At 38.9% G+C, this 20314-nt stretch overlaps 1 protein-coding gene across 1 annotated transcript in view; it reads left to right on the top strand.

The window, feature by feature from the left end:
* LOC128647655 (membrane-bound transcription factor site-1 protease) overlaps positions 1–19859 on the top strand; it is a gene marked incomplete at its 3' end in the record, with an annotated part of 26504 nt that extends 6645 nt beyond the window's left edge. The window contains 4 exon segments of the mRNA XM_053700410.1: positions 841–1098; positions 11212–11415; positions 11662–11772; positions 19750–19859. Coding sequence (XP_053556385.1) covers positions 841–1098; positions 11212–11415; positions 11662–11772; positions 19750–19859 — 683 coding nt within the window.
* Positions 19860–20314: the final 455 nt, after the last annotated feature.

The following is a 20314-nucleotide window of genomic DNA, read 5'->3' on the forward strand; positions in this document are numbered from 1 at the left end:
TCATTACTTTCTTTGGAAAGCTTCTCTTATCTCTCTAGGACTTCTAGGTTCCACCCTTTTTCTAATATAATTCAGTAACTTCATCTTTTATGAAGTCTGCACTATACAAACTGGAGAATCTTTGCTGCTCGTGGGATTTGGCTTTTTTCAGAGACGCATTCATTCTTGTAAAAGGTTTGCACAGATCCTAGTGTGTTAAACATCCACAAGAATGCATGTGGATCCGAAAATAGCCAAATCCCACGAGTGGCCGCCCCCTTCCGTATTTGGATCCTTGTGAAGGATCTGAATGCCCACCCCTTGTTTTAAAATATCCCCTAAGGGGGTCATATCAGAGAATTTATTATAAATTGCATTTAAATGAACTTGCAACCTTCGATTATTTCTAAAAATGTTTTAATTATTTCCGGAAATATCCATTAATGTTTTAGCAAAATAGCAATATTTGCTGGTTATATAGGTCAAAAGAAAAAAAGGGCGAGTGGGAAATTTTTGAGATTTTGTGGAGGCTATAGAATAATAAAAGTACTGTACTGGTTTGTAAGGTCAGGCAGAATAAAAACACATTGCTAAAACAATTGTTTAGAATATGAAGCAGAGAAAATAGATCTTAATGTTTTCAGCAATGTATTGGGCTAGAAATATTACAGTTGCTTAGCACCTAATTATTATTGGATTGACACTTATGCACTTTATGCTGCATATATACACACACATTTTAAAATGACCTAACATGTCTGGAAGAATACAGCATTTCTTCTAATTTATATAACCATTGCATGGCATATTAACATGAATGATTTGTGTATATTTAATCTGAAGAATATTTTTGCTTTCCAGAGTACATTGTTGCTTTCAATGGATATTATACAGCCAAGGCTCGCAGTAAGTTTATCTCCAGTGCACTAAAGAGCCAAGGTATAGAGGACTGGAAGATCGTGCCCAGGAATAATCCAGCTAGTGATTTCCCCAGTGATTTTGAGTTAATTGAGTTTAAAAGTGGGCATCAGAATGGATTGAAGACTTTAGAGGACCACCCCAATATTAAGCGTGTAACCCCCCAGAGACGAGTTTTCCGTTCCCTCAAGTTTGTAGAAAGTAAGTAATGGCTTCACTTTGGGTTTCAGATTTTTTTATTTATTTTTTTCTGCAGATTAGTTGAGGTTTATTTAAAGAATCAGTAAACACCTTGACACTTTTATATAAAATGTTGTGTAGTAAAACAACTTTTTAATATACGTAATTTATTTTGCACCCTTTCGTGTAATTTAGCTCTACAATTTGTGGATTTTCTCATTCTCAAAGGGGGAATGTGCACTGCAGGCTTCTCAATGTTTCCCTAATTGTCTTTAGCAGATGATTGCTATTGCATTAAACAATGTTAATTTGTTTTTTTAAAATGTTTAGACGTGGCCAATATAATGTCCTATTGCAAGACAAAGGAAAAGTATTTTATTTACAAGGTGTTAAGTGTTCCTTTTTAAATGCGATTTGGTTCATAATGCAAACATACAGCAGATTTGATACTTGCTACTTCAGGCAAACCGATGGTTGTGGGTATTTTTTTTATCTGGTAAGACATTTACTGCTGAGTTGTAAGAAGCTCATCCCATCGAACTGACAGGATAAACTGTATCACCTGTTCACTTCTGCTGCAGTTGTTTCCGGTTATGTGCTAAATGATTACATTTACTTATTGTTAGTTATAATTTCCACACAAGCAACCTTTTTATGTATATTTTGTAGCCATGACAAACATACATAAGTAGGATAGGTCTGTCTTTCTGGTGATGTAGTAGGCATTGAAAAGCAATCCTTATAGCACTGTTTGGTGCATTCAAACTGATTTTAATTTAGCCACAGTCATACCATTTTAGGTGAGTAAAAGCTGTATCTTTTCATTGTGAAATAAATTCCAGAAGCTTTGATTTCTTGTTCTGTAATGTGAAAACTTTTTTTTGGATATTTGCAAATAACCTTCCTACACACATTTATTGAAGTCTCCTGGTGTTGCAAAGTCAACCTTATTTTTAATGGCTGATAGTTTTAAAGAATGAAACCAGCTATTTCATATGCAAAAATAAATATATAGAAGCAATTTCTCATACATTTTACACTCTGCAGCTGATATAGCATGTCATTGGAAACATATTAAAGGGACACTGAACCAAAATGTTTTCTTTTGTGATTCAGATAGAGCATGCAATTTTAAGCAACTTTATAATATACACCTATTATCAATTTTTCTTTGTTCTCTTGCTTTCTTTATTTAAAAAAAGGCATCTAAGCTATTTTTTTGGTTCAGAAACATGGAAAGCACTTGTTTATTGGTGGGTGAGTTTATCCACCAATCAGCAAGAACAACCCAGTTTGTTCACCAAAAATGGGCCAGCATCTAAACTTGCATTCTTGCATTTCAAATAAAGATACCAAAAGAATGAAGACAATTTGATAATAGTAGTCAATTAGAAAGTTGCTTAAAATTGCATGCTCTATCTGAATCACAAAATAAAAAAATTTGGGTTCAGTGTCCCTTTAAGGGAAAACAATTTTACTGTACACTGTCCCTTTTAAGACTTGGCTGGTATGTTATTATATAGCAACAAATGTCCTGTAATTAGGTGTTTACTATCCCTATAACATTTATTATAGAATATTTACTACCAGGATGTTCAAATGTAGCTGAGTGTTGTAGAAAATCATTACAAGTTTTTTGCCATTTATTTGTGTTTTCTGAATTATTGTGCATTTACTACAGAAATGCAAGGTCATTTTTTTTTGTCAATAAAAACAAAACTATTGTTTGTGGTTTTTTTTTTTTGGTTTTTTTTAGGGACTTAATTAGAAAAGGTACTACAGCATGTTTAACCCCTTCACTACCAGGCATTTCAGAGAGAAACTTGCCCAAAATACCAAAGAGGTTTTAGCATTTTTGCCATCACTCCACTTAAACAGAAAAAGAGCCTCTTTTAAGTAGACAACCTAAGGTGTTGATCTAGGCCCATTTTGGTATATTTCATGCCACTGTTTTGCCGCCAAATCCGATCATATTAAAAAAAAAAAAAAAAAAAAAAAAAAAAATTTTTTTTTTTACAAATTTTGGGTTTCCTACTGAAATTATTTACACACAACTACAGCAGTCCTAAGACAAATGGTTGGGAAATGGTTCTCTAGGGTCGCTTTTTGTTCAGAAATAGCAGACATGCATGGCTTTGCAGTTTGTTTTTGGTAAATTGAAGTCTACTAATTGCAACTCCGCACCACACCTCTGAAATTCCCTTCATTCAATGGGTTAATTAGCTGGAAGTGAAATAGTATTTTAATGCAGGGATTACTCTCCCATCTAACACGCCCCCCCCCCCCCAAACAGCTCCCCTCCCCCATACACTCGCACATCTATCCACCATCTTAGCTAGTGGCAGACATTCTGCCAGTATTAAGTTTTAGGGTTGTTTTTTTTTTTTTGTTTTTTTTTAAATTATATGTATTTTCTGCAGTGTAGGATCCCCCTTACTTTCCCCCCCTCCCGATGATGTCTGCCATTTTAGACCCTGCCAGCTATCTAGCAGTACCCAATATATAGATTTATTTAGATTTTCTTTTATTTGTTGTTTATTTGATATATTTTTCTGTAGTGTAACAGTTTCCCCCACCTCCGATCCCTAAAGTAGGTTCCCCCCCTCCCGAATTCATAATTTTATCTATAGTGTGGCACCCCTTCCCTCCCTCTCCCATCCACACTTATTTCTCTGCAGTGTAAGGTCCCTCCACTTCTTTCAACTACCTCCCCCCTCCACCATTGTGCCTGCAACAATCAGACCGTCTGCAGTCATATGGTAACAGAGCATCAATTGTGCTCTGTTACCATAGGAAGGCAGGTGCCTGCAGCACAGGAAGAGCAAGTCACTTGACAACCAAAACTGCTGGACCTTTTTGAAGGTCCAGCGTATACATTTGTTATGCGGTACGATGGGCTATGTGCCACATACATATCCTAATCTATACATCAAATAGCATGCAGCTGTTCAATTGTCCCATAGCAAAATTAGGTAGGTGATTGCAAGGATAGCCTTCTACAATGAGCCCGTTCATTTAACGTCCTAAGTCCCAGAAGGAAGGCCATTTCTTCAGACAGTATAGTTTTCATACACTGCTTCAGCCTGGCCAAAAGGCCACAAAAAATACTTCTGTTATTTGGTGCAATAGCAGGGTTTCCCTGGTTACCCCACTTTGCATCGATCATGAAGTCTCCATTAGCATCATATGCCAACCAGAGATTTCTTTCATGTAATTGGCAAGAGTCCATGAGCTAGTGACGTATGGGATATACATTCCTACCAGGAGGGGCAAAGTTTCCCAAACCTCAAAATGCCTATAAATACACCCCCACCACACCCAATATTCAGTTTTACAAACTTTGCCTCCTATGGAGGTGGTGAAGTAAGTTTGTGCTAGATTTCTACGTTGATGTGCGCTTCTCAGCATGCTGAAGCCCGGTTCCTCTCAGAGTGCAGTGAATGACAGAGGGATGTGAAGGGAGTATTACCTATTGAATGCAATGGTCATCCTAACAGGGATCTATTTCATAGGTTCTCTGTTATCGGTCGTAGAGATTCATCTCCTACCTCCCTTTTCAGATCAACAATATACTCTTGTATACCATTACCTCTACTGATTCTCGTTTCAGTACTGGTTTGGCTGTCTACTTTATGTAGATGAGTGTCTTTTGGTAAGTATGTTTTCTTTTACTTATGATACTCTCAGCTGTCGTTTGGCACTTTATATGTAAAGTTCTAAATATATGTTTTATACTTATATTTGCCATGACTCAGGTTAATCAGTATATTTCCTTCTTACAGACTGTCAGTTTCATTTTGGGAAATGCATATGAAAAAATTATTTCTTACCTGAAAATGTTTCAAATTGACTTTCTTTTCTAAATTGTGGGCTGTTAGGCTCGCGGGAGCGCAAAATGCTATAATTTATTGAGTCATTTTTGGCGCAAGACTTAAGTTTGACGTAATGACGTCATTTCCGGCGTCTTAGTTGGCGCCGAGAGTTTTCACGTAGTTGCATCATCTATGACGCTCGTGTTTGTTGCATACGTTTTTGGCGCCAAAAAATATTTTGTCAGTTGGGCGTCATACTTGGCGCCAGATTTTTGACATTAAGTCATTATTTCTTTTTGCTTCTGGTTCCCAGAGGCTTATTCTGTTTGCATTTTTTCCCATTCCTGAAACTGTCATATAAGGAAATTGATCATTTTGCTTTATATGTTGTTTTTTCTATTACATATTGCAAGATGTCTCAAGCTGACCCTGTTTCAGAATCTACTACTGGAATCCTGCTGCCTGATGTCGGTTCTACCAAAGCTAAGTGCATTTGTTGTAAACTTGTGGTAACTGTTCCTCCGGCTGTGGTTTGTGTTAGTTGTCATGATATCCCAATTTTTCCATTAAACTTTCAAAAGCAGACAATATTTCCATTAGTAGTAATCCATTACCTGTTGTTGTTCCTTCAACATCTAATGTTCAGGATATTCCTGTTAATGTGAGAGAATTTGTTTCTAATTCTATTCAGAAGGCTCTGTCTGTTCTACCATCTTCTAATAAACGTAAAAGGTCTATTAAAACTTCTCATAAATTTGATGAATTTTTAAATGACCGACAGAATTCTGATTTATCTATCTCTGATGAGGATCTCTCTGGTTCAGAAGTTTCTGCCTCAGATATTGACACTAACAAAACTTCATATTTATTTAAAATGGAGTATATTCGTTCTTTATTAAAAGAGGTGTTGATTGCATTAGATATGGAGGAGACTAGTCCTCTTGATATTAAAACCAGTAAACGTTTAAATTCGTTTTTTAAACCTCATGTAGTTATTCCAGAGGTTTTTCCAGTTCCTGATGCTATTTCAGATGTAATTTCTAGTGAATGGAATAGTCTGGGTACTTCATTTACTCCTTCAAGGTTTAAGAAACTGTACCCTTTGCCGACTGATAGATTGGAGTTTTGGGAAAAGATCCCCAAAGTTGATGGGGCTATCTCTACTCTTGCAAAGCGTACTACTATTCCTACGGCAGATAGTACTTCTTTTAAAGATCCTTTAGATAGGAAGCTTGAATCTTATCTAAGGAAGGCTTATTTATGTTCAGGTCATCTTCTTAGGCCTGCTATTTCTTTGGTTGATGTTGCTGCGGCTTCAACTTTTTGGTTGGAAACTTTAGCGCAACAAGTACCAGATCCTACTGTGTATAGCATTGTTAAGCTAATTCAGCATGCTAATAATTTCATTTGTGATGCCATTTTTGATATCATTAGAATTGATGTCAGGTATATGTCTTTAGCTATTTTAGCTAGAAGAGCTTTATGGCTTAAATCTTGGAATGCGGATATGACTTCTAAGTCAACGTTGCTATCTCTTTCTTTCCAAGGTAATAAATTATTTGGTTCTCAGTTGGATTCTATTATTTAAACTGTCACTGGGGAGAAGGGAGCCTTCTTGCCTCAGGATAAAAAAATCTAAGGGTAAATTTAGGGCTGCTAATCGTTTCTGTTCCTTTCGTCAGAATAAGGAACAGAAACCTGACCTTTCCCCTAAAGGAACGGTTTCCAATTGGGAAGCCTTCTCCAGTCTGGAATAAATCCAAGCCTTTTAGAAAATCAAAATCAGCCCCCAAGTCCGCATGAAGGTGCGGCCCTCATTCCAGCGCAGCTGGTAGGGAGCAGACTAAGATTTTTCAAAGATGTGTGGATCAATTAAATCCAAAATCATTGGATCCAGAACATTGTTTCTCAAGGGTACAGAATAGGTTTCAAGGTAAGACCCCTGTGAGAAGTTTTTCTCTCACGCATTCCAGTGAACCCAGTAAAGGCGCAGGTTTTCCTGAAGTGTGTTTCAGACCTGGAGTTATCCGGGGTAATTGTGCCAGTTCCCTTTCCGGAACGGGGTCTGGGGTTTTATTCAAATCTGTTCATTGTTCCAAAGAAAGAGAATTCTTTCAGACCAGTTCTGGATCTAAAAATTTTGAATCGTTATGTAAGAATACCAACATTCAAAATGGTGACTATAAGGACTATTCTTCCTTTTGTTCAGCAAGGGCATTATATGTCCACAAAAGACTTACAGGATGCATATCTTCTTATTCCGATTCATCCAGATCACTATCGGTTTCTGAGATTCTCTTTTCTAGACAAGCATTACCAATTTGTTGCTCTTACTTTTTGGCCTAGCAACAGCTCCAAGGATCTTTTCAAATGTTCTCGGTGCCCTACACTCTGTAATCAGAGAGCGGGGTATTGCGGTGTTTCCTTATTTGGATGATTTCTTGGTACTTGCTCAGTCTTTACATTCTGCAGAATCTCACACGAATCAACTAGTGTTGTTTCTTCAAAGACATGGTTGGAGGATCAATTTACCAAAAAGGTCCTTGATTCCTCAGACAAGGGTAACCTTTTTAGGATTCCAAATAGATTCAGTATCCATGACTTTGTCTCTAACAGACAAAAGACGTCTGAAGTTGGTTTCAGCTTGTCGGAACCTTCAGTCTCAGTTATTCCCTTCAGTAGCTATGTGCATGGAGGTTTTAGGTCTCATGACTGCAGCATCGGACGCGATCTCCTTTGCTCGTTTTCACATGAGACCTCTTCAGCTTTGTATGCTGAGCCAATGGTGCAGGGATTATACAAAGATATCAATTAATATCCTTAAATCAAAATGTTCGACTATCTCTGACTTGGTGGTTAGATCACCATCGTTTAGTTCTGGGGGCCTCTTTTGTTCGTCCAACCTGGACTGTGATTACAACAGATGCAAGTCTTTCAGGTTGGGGAGCTGTCTGGGGATCTCTGACAGCGCAGGGGGTTTGAAAATCTCAAGAGGCAAGATTACCAATCAATATTTTGGAACTCCGTGCGATTTTCAGGGCTCTTCAGTTTTGGCCTCTCCTGAAGAGAGAACCGTTTGTTTGTTTTCAGACAGACAATGTCACAACCGTGGCGTATGTCAATCATCAAGGTGGGACTCGCAGTCCTCAAGCTATGAAAGAAGTATCTTGAATACTTGCATGGGCGGAATCCAGCTCCTGTCTAATCTCTGCGGTCCATATCCCAGGTATAGACAATTTGGAAGCGGATTATCTCAGTCGCCAGACTTTACATCTGGGAGAATGGTCTCTTCACCCAGATGTGTTTCTTCGGATTGTTCAGATGTGGGGGCTTCCAGAAATAGATCTGATGGTTTCTCATCTAAACAGGAAACTTCCCAGGTATCTGTCCAGGTCCAGGGATCCTCAGGCGGAAGCAGTGGATGCGTTGTCACTTCCTTTGAATTATCAACCTGCTTATGTCTTTCCGCCTCTAGTTCTTCTTCCAAGAGTGATTTCCAAAATCATAATGGAGCGTTCATTTGTACTGCTGGTGGCTCCAGCATGGCCACACAGGTTTTGGTATGCGGATCTTGTTTGGACGTCCAGTTGCCAACCTTGGCCACTTCCGTTAAGGCCAGACCTTCTATCTCAAGGTCCATTTTTCCATCAGGATCTCAAATCATTCAATTTGAAGGTATAGAGATTGAACGCTTAGTCATAGAGGTTTCTCTGACTCGGTGATTAATACTATGTTGCAGGCTCGCAAATCTGTGTCTAGAAAGATTTATTACCGAGTTTTGGAGGACTTACATTTCATGGTGTTCTTCTCATAAATTCTCTAGGGCATTCTTTTAGAATTCCTAGAATTTTACAGTTTCTTCAGGATGGTTTGGATAAGGGTTTGTCTGCAAGTTCCTTGAAAGGACAAATCTCTGCTCTTTCTGTTCTGTTTCACAGAAAAATTGCTAATCTTCCTGATATTCATTGTTTTGTACAGGCTTTGGTTCGTATCAAGCCTGTCATTAAGCCAATTTCTCCCCCTTGGAGTCTTAATTTGGTTTTGAGGGCTTTACAGGCTCCTCCGTTTGAGCCTATGCATTCTTTGGACATTAAATTACTTTCTTGTAAAGTATTGTTCCTTTTGGCCATCTCTTCTGCTAGAAGAGTTTCTGAATTATCTGCTCTTTCTTGTGAGTCCTTTGCTGATTTTTCTTCAGGATAAGACGGTTTTGCTTACTTCATTTAAATTTTTACCTAAAGTTGTGAATTCCAACAACATTAGTAGAAAAATTGTTGTCGCTTTGTTGTGTCCTAATCCTAAGAATTCTTTGGAAAGATCTTTACATTCTTTGTATGTGGTAAGAGCTTCAAAATATTATGTTGAAGCTACTAAAGATTTCAGGAAGACTTCTAGTCTATTTGTTATCTTTTCTGGTTCTAGGAAAGGTCTTGGTTAAAGCTTTTTGATTCATCATGCTTATTTGGAGTCGGGTAAATCCCCGCCTCAAAGGATTACGGCTCATTCTACTAGGTCAGTTTCTACTTCCTGGGCTTTTAAGAATGAAGCTTCTGTTGATCAGATTTGCAAAGCAGCAACTTGGTCTTTTTTGCATACTTTTACTAAATTCTACCATTTTGATGTTTTCTCTTCTTCAGAAGCAGTTTTTGGTAGAAAAGTACTTCAGGCAGCTGTTTCAGTTTGATTCTTCTGCTTTTAATTTCAGTTTTTTTCATTATAAAGATTAAAACTTGATTTGGGTTGTGGATTCTTTTTCAGCGGAATTGGCGGTCTTTATTTTATCCCTCCCTCTCTAGTGACTCTTGCGTGGAGTTCCACATCTTGGGTATTTGCTATCCCATACGTCACTAGCTCATGGACTCTTGCCAATTACATGAAAGAAAACCTAATTTATGTAAGAATTTACCTGATAAATTAATTTCTTTCATATTGGCAAGAGTCCATGAGGCCCATCCTTTTTGTGGTGGTTATGATTTTTTTGTATAAAGCACAATTATTCCAATTCCTTGTTGATGCTTTCGCTCCTTTCTTATCACCCCACTTCTTGGCTATTCGTTAAACTGAATTGTGGGTGTGGTGGGGGGTGTATTTATAGGCATTTTGAGGTTTGGGAAACTTTGCCCCTCCTGGTAGGAATGTATATCCCATACGTCACTAGCTCATGGACTCTTGCCAATATGAAAGAAATGAATATATCAAGTAAATTCTTACATAAATTATATTTTTTTGCTAGCTGGTGAGTAATCCATGAGACCTCACAGAGTGAATCTTTTCAGCAAAGCTCTCTTCCTTTAACACACTTTCACTGAACAATCATTAAGAAGTGTCATGATTACAGGCTTGAAATCCACACCTGGTTTTATCACAGGATATCCCCAAACATTTAGTATCTGGAAAGGCATTTAGGTACTGTACATCCTTGGTATCTAAATGTCAATCTGCATCTCAGCTATTTTGTTTGCAGCCTTGATCTGCACGCTGTAGCGCAATCGCAACATGCACACTTTTTTTAGCGAGGTTTTCATTGCTGATGAATAGCCAGTAGACGAGTAAACTCGGTTAACAAAGATATACAATTCTCTTAAAATATTACTAGTCTTTACTTCAGCATAATTATATGTATGTAGTGTTATAGTGTAGAATGCATTGTCGAGCAAGATTGCACTGTTTTTCGGCTTGGTTACTGAGTGGCACCATCAAGGCGGGTATGATATTTTGAGGATTACTCCACCAACAACTTAACCCTCCAATATGAAGTCCAGAGGAACTGGTGCTGGGACAAAAATCGTCATATAGGCTTATTCCCCAAGATATGAGAGAGCATTATATGCATGGATTGCAGGTCATTGTCACACAACAGCCTCTTAATGCGCCAGACAATATTCCTCTTGAACAGGGTGGAAGGGAAAAACGAAACCCACTGCTGGCATAGTACACAGCTATAGTGGTGGCACAAACTAAAAGGTGAAAAAGCAGCACATCCAGACAACTCCATAAAAAACTTTTCTTGAATCCTTAAACATCGAAATACCATGGAGGTGTAGGATCTTGAATATTTCTCGCTTATTCATAGCTAGGATTAAGCGCTTGTAATAAGCGTGAAACATGTAAGAGCCTACACCTCCCTGGCATTTTCAATGTTTTTTTCAGAAATCAGTAAAACTTATTTTTTTTATAGAGTTGTCCAGATGTGCTACTATTTCTTTTTCTGGCTTGATATTTGAAAAATCGATTAAACCTTGTAGCCAGCACTCAATGTTATGACGTATCATAACAGCCACCTGGAAGTCTCCCCATCTCAATTTTATATTTCTTTTATTAGGTGAGTCAGCCGCTCCTTGCAATGAGACAAAGTGGAGCCAGAAATGGCAATCCTCCCGTCCACTCCGGAGGACAAGTCTTTCTCTTAGCTCGGGTTTCTGGCATGCGACGGGGAGGCACTCCAGTCGCCGGCTCCTGAGAGCCATCCCACGCCAGGTGGCACAGACACTACAAGCAGATGTGCTGTGGCAGTTGGGCTACACAGGTAATTGTCCTACAAAACATTGATTTAAATGTTTTTTACTGTGCATACTTTCATCATACATTTTATCACCTAAGCATTTTAGTTGCTGTTGTTTAACTATTTTCTTTCTGAAGATATGACACCAGAATTAAATGTTACATTTAGTAGGTGTGTAAATCCACAGTTTGGTTGGCTAAGCAGTATCATAAGTGCCTTGTTACTCTTAATATTTGGATACTGCATTTTTGCCTTTGTAATCATTCACAGGTAGTAATGTAAGAGTTGCTGTTTTTGATACTGGATTAAGCGAGAAACACCCACACTTCAAAAATGTCAAGGAAAGAACCAACTGGACAAACGAGAAGACCTTGGATGACGGTAGGTTTAATTTCTGTAAATTCTGCTGGCCCCATCCCAATTCTATTTAACATTGAGAGGTTCCTAAAAATGTTTGTAGAGTTCACTTGTCACATGTTGTGGTTTGCTGCATATCCTAAGCCCTTGCAACAATATTAATAATAATAAAAAGTGTTGCTACTCCCTAATAACTGCTAGTCGTGGCCATTTAATTAAAAAACACTATTTTTATTCTGGCAGTCTGCAATGTAATTACCTTGCTAAAGGTAAACACACATTCTGAATACACATCCTGATAAAAGTGCATTGTACTGAAGTGTTTCTACTATGGTTTATAGAAAACAGTACTTAAACATGTTAAAATTAAAAGCTAACTTTAAACTAGCAGAACATTACTTTTTTGGACAGTTAGTGCATTAAAGGGACATTTATACACTTTTTTTTTTTTTTTTAAAACAAAACGTATAGTTTTGCTTATTTTTAAATAACATTGCTCTAATTTTTAGACTCATAACCAAGCCCAAAAGTTTTAGGAGAATACTGATGTATTTCTCCTCCCAGCTTGATCCTGTTTGTGTAGAGTCTTTTCATATGCAGTGGAAGGGGGAGGGGGAGTGTCTGTTATTTCTCACTTGCAGTGGATGTTCCTTCTACCTTTTCAACAGAGCTAAGCTGGGAGCTTCTAAGTAAGTTTTTAAACCGTTTTTATATTGGATATTTAGATCAGTATTGTGCATAGTATTCTTTATAGTAGTGTTTATTATATGCAGTTAAATGAAAATTGGTGTATGCTGTCTCTTTAAAAGGATATGAATCTCAAACCTTATCTTTCATGGTTGAGATAGAGAATACCATTTCTTTTTTTTTAAAGACACAATGAGTCCACGGATCATCTTAATTACTAATGGGATATTCACCTCCTGGTCAGCAGGAGGAGGCAAAGGGAAGGCTCCTCCCTTCCCTTCCACTCCAGTCATTCTCTTTGCCTACGTTAGTGATAGGAAGAGGTAAAGTGAGGTGTTAGATTAGATTCTTCAATCAAGTGTTTATTATTTTTAAAGTAGTGCCAGAGTGTGCTGCTTTGTTCTAGGGTGTAGCTGTAGTCCATATCAGTCTCTACAGTAGAGCTTTTGGTGGCTTTAGAGCAATGGGAACTTGTGGGACATAATTCTCACTGTGCCTCCCATACTGATGCTGCCCTGACTAAGAAAACCTGAAGGATTTTTACTCAGGATTCTCGTTTGTTTCCAGGTCCATGGGAGGGAGAGGACCTCTTAAACCTGAGAACTGCCTTGCTGCCAGGCAGAAAATGAATTAAGTGCTGACTTTATTTCTGGGGATTGAGGATCTCAGAAAAAGTTGGGGCACTTTATTCATTTTCATCAGACCTCATTGAACTTGAACTCAGATTCCCCTAGTGTTATTAGGGGATATTATGGCAGCTAGGACGCAGGCACTGACATGTTTTACATTGAGAAACTGTGCAGTATGAGACTCTTGAGCAAACATACACTGAATTGCTGGTCTTATTAGTGGTACTAAAGCTAATATTCTTTCTAGAGTGTGTGCTCTGTGACAAGTTGTCTATATAGCCTAAGGGTGCTGACGACATAGAAACTGCAAGATTCTATTGCAGATCATCTAGTAACCAGAGGAAACACTGTAAACAAGGATTTTCAGTCATGTAGGATTGGACTGAGGAGCTGTTTAAACTATATCTGTTCAGTATGTCCGTTTGCCCCAGGTGTCTATACTTAGAAATGGCGACCGGGAGATTTCGTTTTATGTTTTGACTTAGTTATTTGTGTAATAACGGGGAGTGGTGTTTCCGCGAGTACTAACAGCCGACTAGAGTAAAGATCTTCTTTTAAATTGAGTAGGATCTATCCTTTTGCTCCCGGTGCCTTTATTCTATCAATGGCAACCGGGAGATGGCTTGAGTAACGCCCACGAGGGGTGGAGCTTGTAAACAGTGCCAAAGGGTCTCTTCCTCCTTCCTAGCGCTTCTGATATACGGTAGGAATGGAGGATGGCGCTTTTCAGAAAAACTTCCTTTATAGCACTTCATATTATCGGTAGAAACAAAGGAATACTTGTTTAATTCTTGCGCTCAAGATGGCACTAGTATGGAGAGGCTGTCTGACGCCTCAGCTGGGTTAAGCTGAGGTGTAGACAGAGTTTAATAGTCCTGACAATTTTCTTATACAGGTGCAACTATGTCTGATCACGTAAGAATATAAAACAGCTACGCTGGCAATATGTTAATTCTTTTAAACAAACTAAGTCTTTTTTTTAAGTATTCTGCCATATGTGAGGCAGATTGATTAAAGAAGTATACATTACATTTTCCAACTCGCATGCAGTGCCCTGCGGTTCCTTACAATTTCCATCAGGAATTGCTGCACAAGATATCACTTGCTCAAAGTCATAAGCGATGTCTGTGAACAAAGAAATAACGTTATTAATAGGTTCTGCAATGTTTGCATGATAATTTAGCTTTTCCCTGCACACAGAAATAATTTTACTTTTTAAAATTTAAAGAGACAGTAACATTTTTTTTATGTGCTAATTTTGTTAAAGAATCCAGCTGTTTATTTGTGTAATCCATCCTTTACAATTCAAGGTGGTCCAAGAGGCCCAGCTAGAGGTCTCTTGTTTTAGGCTTTAATTCAAATGCGGTTCTATCAATCCACTTCTATTTCTCATTTGTTGAGAAATCTTTAGTCGATCAGGATAGACTTGTTCCAGTCCTTTATTCTGCTGGGCACATACTGCTTAGGAGCATAGTGAAATTTCTCCTAACATATTACAAAAAATGTGTTGCCCTACTTTTAATACATTGCCTAATCCTTTTACCCACAGTGTTGGTAAAAAATTGAGCAGGAGGTCTTTTTCACTCAGAATAGGTTGAATGACTCATTGTTTATTTCGAATGTTTCTTCCCTGCTGCTAAGGGGGCAGTTTTTTCGGTAATTCCGGACAAGGAATTCTCAGTCTTGAATGAGGTAAATTCCTTTATCTTATCAAGAGCTTCTTGACAAAGTTTTTGCTTCTCTCGGTGGCTCCGATACCAGTAGGTTTTTCTACTAAGATGACGGACCCTATGATTAATAGTTAGAGGGGCTACATTGTCAACCTGCGCTTGGTGTGACTTCTGTTTTCCAGTGCGGCGTCATACTGGCTTGTTGCGTTGCCTGTTTCTATGGACAGACATATCTTTCACAATAGGAATGGTCTTTAAGTGAGTAGGCTCCTTTTATGTATTTTAGTGGAAAGGGAATTTCTTTTATTCCTCCCAAGCATGGAGACCCTATTGGACTTAGAATAGGGGAAATCCGTTTAAGAAATTTGCTGACACAACATGAGGGGAGTACACCCGAACCATAAGGGGGTAGGTTCTCCTTCTCAATCAAGTTTTATTTCTTTTCTGTTTGGTTTCCGTTTCTTGGTTTCCAAGAAAGAGGGAAACTTCAGCCCAACCTCAAGAGTAAAAAATAAATAAAATAAAGGGTTTCTCAGGATACCGTCCTTCAACATGGAAACAATTTGTTCCATTCTTCCTTTGATCCACGAGGATCAATTTATATCAACAGGGGATTTAAAGGACTCGTATCTCCATGTTCCCATTCACAGGGATCATCACAACTTCTTAAGGACTAGGGACTCTCTCTGCTTGGAGATTGTTTGTTTGCTTTTCTGGACAACCACTTCCAGTTTGTGGCGCTTCCTTTCGGTCTTGCCACAGCTCCCAGGATCTTCATAAAGGTTCTGGGATTCCTGTTGGCGGTGCTTCGATCAAAGGGCATTGCAGTGGCGCCTTATTTGGACGACTTTCTAGTTCAGGTGCCGTCCTTTCAGTTAGCAAGATTCCACACGGACTTGGTGTTGTCCTTCCTAAAGATCCCGCGGCTGGAAGGTGAATTTAGAAAAGAATTCCCTAATTCCAAGGTAACTTTCTTAGGAACCATAATAGACTCTCTGTCTATGCAGATTTTTCTGACAGAAGTCAGGATATTAAAGTTTATCGATACTTGTCTAGCCCTTCAGTCCATTCCTTCAACCATCAGTGGCTCAGGGCATGGATTTATTCGGACTGATGGTGGCAACAATGGACATCATCCCGTTTGCTCGCTTCTATTTCAGAGCTCTGCAGTCTATCATGCTGAGACTTTGGAACAGTGATTATTCGGACTTGTCCCCTCGACTTCTTCTGGAGCAGGAGACAAGGGACTCTCTATAATGGTGGTTGTCTTTGGATCATCTTTCCCAGGGAACATACTTTCGCAGTCCTTCTTGGGCGATTGTGACAACAGATGCCAGCCTTTTTGGGTGGGGAGCAGTCTGGGGCTCTCTAAAGGCTCAGGGAATTTGGACTCAGTCTGCTTTACCCATAAACATTCTGGAACATAGAGCGATCTAGCCTCGGCACGGTTTATCAGGTTCTAGTCGGACAACATATCATCAGTGGACTTAATCAAGCATCAGGGGTGAACGAGGAGTTCCTTGGTGATAACAGAGGTATCCAAAATAATTCAATGGGTGGAGGTCCATTCTTGCTGTCGGCGATCCACATCCCAGGGGTGCTCAATTCGGAGGCGGATTTCCTGAGAAGGCAGACCTTTCTTCCGGGGGAGTGGAACTCCATTCGGAAGTGTTTTCTAGCCTGATTCTCAAGTCGGGTCAGCCGAAATTAGATGTCATGGCATCGCGTCAGAATGCCAAACTCCCGAGATACGGGTCACGATCCAGGGACCCCCAGGCAAAACTGATAGTTGCTCTGGCAGCCCCTTGGACCTTCAATTTAGCATACCCGTTTCCTCAGTTTGCTCTTCTTCCTCGAGTAATTGCTCGAATCAATCAGGAAAGGGCCCGGGGATCCTCATAGCACCGGCCTGGCTTTGCAGTATTTGGTATTCAGATCTGGTGGGGATGTCATCTCTACCACCTTGGAGACTTCTGTTGTGGAAGGACCTTCCAATTCATGGGCTTTTTCCTTCACCCAAATTTAGTTTCTCTGAAGCTGATGGCTTGGAGATTGAACGCTTAATCTTATCCTAGCGCGGAGGGTTCTGATTCGGTCATATTGACCATGATTCAGGCTCGTAAACCTGTAACTAGAAGAATTTACCATTAGATTTGGTGTAAATTTCTTTACGGGTGTGAATCCAAGGATTTTATCTTTTCTCCCAGAAGGTTTGGAGAAAGGTTTAGCGACGGGTTCCCTAAGGGGTCAGATCTCGGCATTGTCTGTTTTGTTTCACAATCGTCTGGCGGATGTCCCAGATGTACAATCTTTTTGTCAGGCCTTGGTGAGGATCAGGCCTGTGTTTCAACCAGTTACTCCTTCATGGAGTCTTAATTTAGTTCTCAATGTCTTTCAAGGGGCTCTGTTTGAGCCTATGCTTTCCTTAGATATTAATTTGTTATCTTGGAAGGTTTTTTATTTCTTGTGGCTATTTCTTCTGCTCGGGGAGTATCGGATCTCTCGGCATTTCAGTATGAGTCTCCTTATCTTTTTCTTTAAGGAAGATAAGGTAGTTTTTCGTATCAAATTAGGATTTCGCCCCAAGGTTGTTTTTCTGTTCGGAATATTAATCAGGAGATTATTGTGCCTTCCTTGAGTCCTTATCCTTCTTCTGAGAAGGAAAGACGTTTGCACAATTTGGGCGTGGTCCGTGCTTTACATTTTTACCTGCAGGCGACTGAAGACTTTCGTCAGTCTTCTTCTTTACTTGTGGTTTTCTCAGAAAAACGCAAGGGACAGAAAGCTACGGCTACCTCCCTTTCTTTTTGGCTGACAAGCTTCATAGGTTTTGCATATGAGACTGCTGGACAGCAGCCTCCTGAGAGGGTTACAGCTCATTCCACGAGGGCTGTTGCTTCATCAGGGATGTTAAAAAATGAAGCTTCTGTGGAACAGATTTGCACAGTTGCAACTTGGTCTTCTTTTCACACTTTTTCAAAGTTCTATAAATTTGAAACTTTTGCCTCTGCTGAGGAGAGAGGTTCTTCAAGCAGTGGTGCCTTCCATTTGGGTTCCCTGTCTTGTCCCTCCCGTATCATCTGTGTACTCTAGCTTGGGTATTGAATCCCATTAGTAATTAATATGATCCGTGGACTCATCGTGTTAAAAAATGAATACATTTATCAGGTAAGCATAAATTTTCTTTTTAAACAACTTTCCAATTTACTAATATGCTTCGTTCTCTTGGTATTCTTCCTTGAACAGCATACCTAGGTAGACTCAAGCTGGGAGCTAGCTGCTGATTGGTGGCTGCGCAAATATACCTATTATCATCATTGGCCTACCAATATATTCACCTAGCTCCCAGTAGTGCATTGCTTCTCCTTCAATAAAGAATACAAAGACGTTGAAGCAAAATTGATAATGGAAGTAAATTGAAAGATTGTTTAAAATTGTATGACCTATCTGAATCATTAAAGAAAAACCTTGAATTTCATGTCCCTTTAATTTCATTAGGTCCATCTAACCACTGTTATGATGTACTTAGAGCTGCCAGATGTCTTTTATATATTTTTCAAGAAAGTTAGGAAGCTACTCCTACTTTAAAGGGACAGTATAAACCAATTTTCATATAACTGCATCTAATAGACAATACTATAAAGAATATGCACAGATGCTGATCTAAAAATCAATATAAAGCCATTTAAAAACGTACTTAGAAGCTCCCAGTTTAGCACTGTTGATGAGGTTAAGCTGGGACACCCACTGCAATGGCTGAGAAAGCAGGAAGAGCAGACCCTTCCCTGCATATGAGAAGACTTTATTACACAAACAGGAGCAAGCTGGAATCTGTACACTTCAGTCTACGTCTGACACTGTCGGGCTTGGTTTTGAGTTGAAAATCGGCACAGTGTTATTAAAACAAATAAAATAAGCAAAACTAAACATTGTTACAAAAACACTAAAAAATGGGCTATATAAATGGATCATCAACAAAACATTTCTGCAAAGAAAAATCTAGCGTACAATGTCCTTTTAAAAGGGACATAAAACCCATCATTTTCTTTCAAGATTCAGATAGAACATACAATTTAAAACAACTTACAAATATACATTTACTATCAAATTTGCTTCTTTCTCTTTGTTGAAGGAGCAGCAATGCACTACTTGGAGCTAGATGAGCACATCTGATGAGCCAATAATAAGAGGCATATCTGTGCCGAGACCATTCACCAGCCAGCTTCAAGTAGTGCATTGCATGGAGCCAGCTTATGGGTGGTCTTCTTTTTCTTTTTTTTTTTTTTTTTTTTTACAGATTTAATGTCTTGCTATTGCTGCTTAAACTGATGGTATAATAATAAAGTAAAATTTTTCAAAATTAAAAAAATATTTTATTCTTCTGCCACTTGTTTTTCCTTTTCTGTAGTGTAATGACTTATAGAGCAGTCCCACACACTCTATGAAGTAGGTAACGCACCCTCCGGAGAGTTACCTGATTTGTGCATGCACAGATATAATAATAGATTTCATGCGCACTCACACAGCGAACAGTCTGGCAACAGTTAATCTTTGGGTAACCTTACCTGGGTGCTAGTGCATTCCTCTGTACAGTTAGGCAAGCCCACACTGAAGAAACAGCAAGCCGTGATTGGGTGACAGTAAAAAGTGACAGCCGGGAGAAATAGAGTCCATCGAGGAGGGCAGGTGGGGAAATGACATGTGATAATAAAAAATGAATTAAAAATTAATTTAGAATATTTATACATACTAACTAAAATGCATCTTCACATAAGTCTATCAATATATAGCGTGCACGTACTGGAACTTTGTCATCATTATAAGGCGCACAACGGCACATTTGTTTAACTCTATTTAAAAATACGGTGCAATTCGATATGAGCAAACATGACATTTTCAAAAACAAAAACTAGAAGAAACAAAATACAGCAAAGTGCAATACATCCGTATACTTTTGTGGTTTTTAGCTTTTTCACCCCCCCCCCATGTTCATGAAGTGTTGTTTTTTTTTTTAGGACTGGGACACGGGACATTTGTAGCAGGTGTCATTGCTAGCATGAGAGAATGCCAAGGTTTTGCTCCAGATTCCGAATTGCACATATTCAGGGTTTTCACAAACAACCAGGTACGTTTTGATACACACCACTACTGGAGGTTTTGAGCACTCTTATTTCCTTGTGGCCTGCATCATATTTTGTTTTTCCATTACTTTGCTTGTAATAATAAATATTTAACAATTCAGCTTCTTTAATGGGTCATGGAATTATTGTGCATAGGACAAAAGATGCTTGGCAACTTTGGGAGTATGTCAGTATGGATTAGTAAGCATTCACATTAAAGGCACAGTCTACTTGAAATTTGTTACTGTTTAAAATGATAAATAATCCCTTTTATTACCCATTCCCCAGTTTTGCATAACCCTCACTGTTCTAATATACTTTTCTTTCCTTAGATATTTAGAGTCCACAACGTCATTCCAATTACTAGTGGGATATTCACTCCTGGCCAACAGGAGGAGGCAAAGAGCACCACAGCCAAACTGTTAAGTGTCACTTCCCTACCCATAATCCCTAGTCATTC

This window comes from Bombina bombina, chromosome 1 (assembly GCF_027579735.1).
Source record: "Bombina bombina isolate aBomBom1 chromosome 1, aBomBom1.pri, whole genome shotgun sequence".
NCBI classification, from domain to species: domain Eukaryota; kingdom Metazoa; phylum Chordata; class Amphibia; order Anura; family Bombinatoridae; genus Bombina; species Bombina bombina.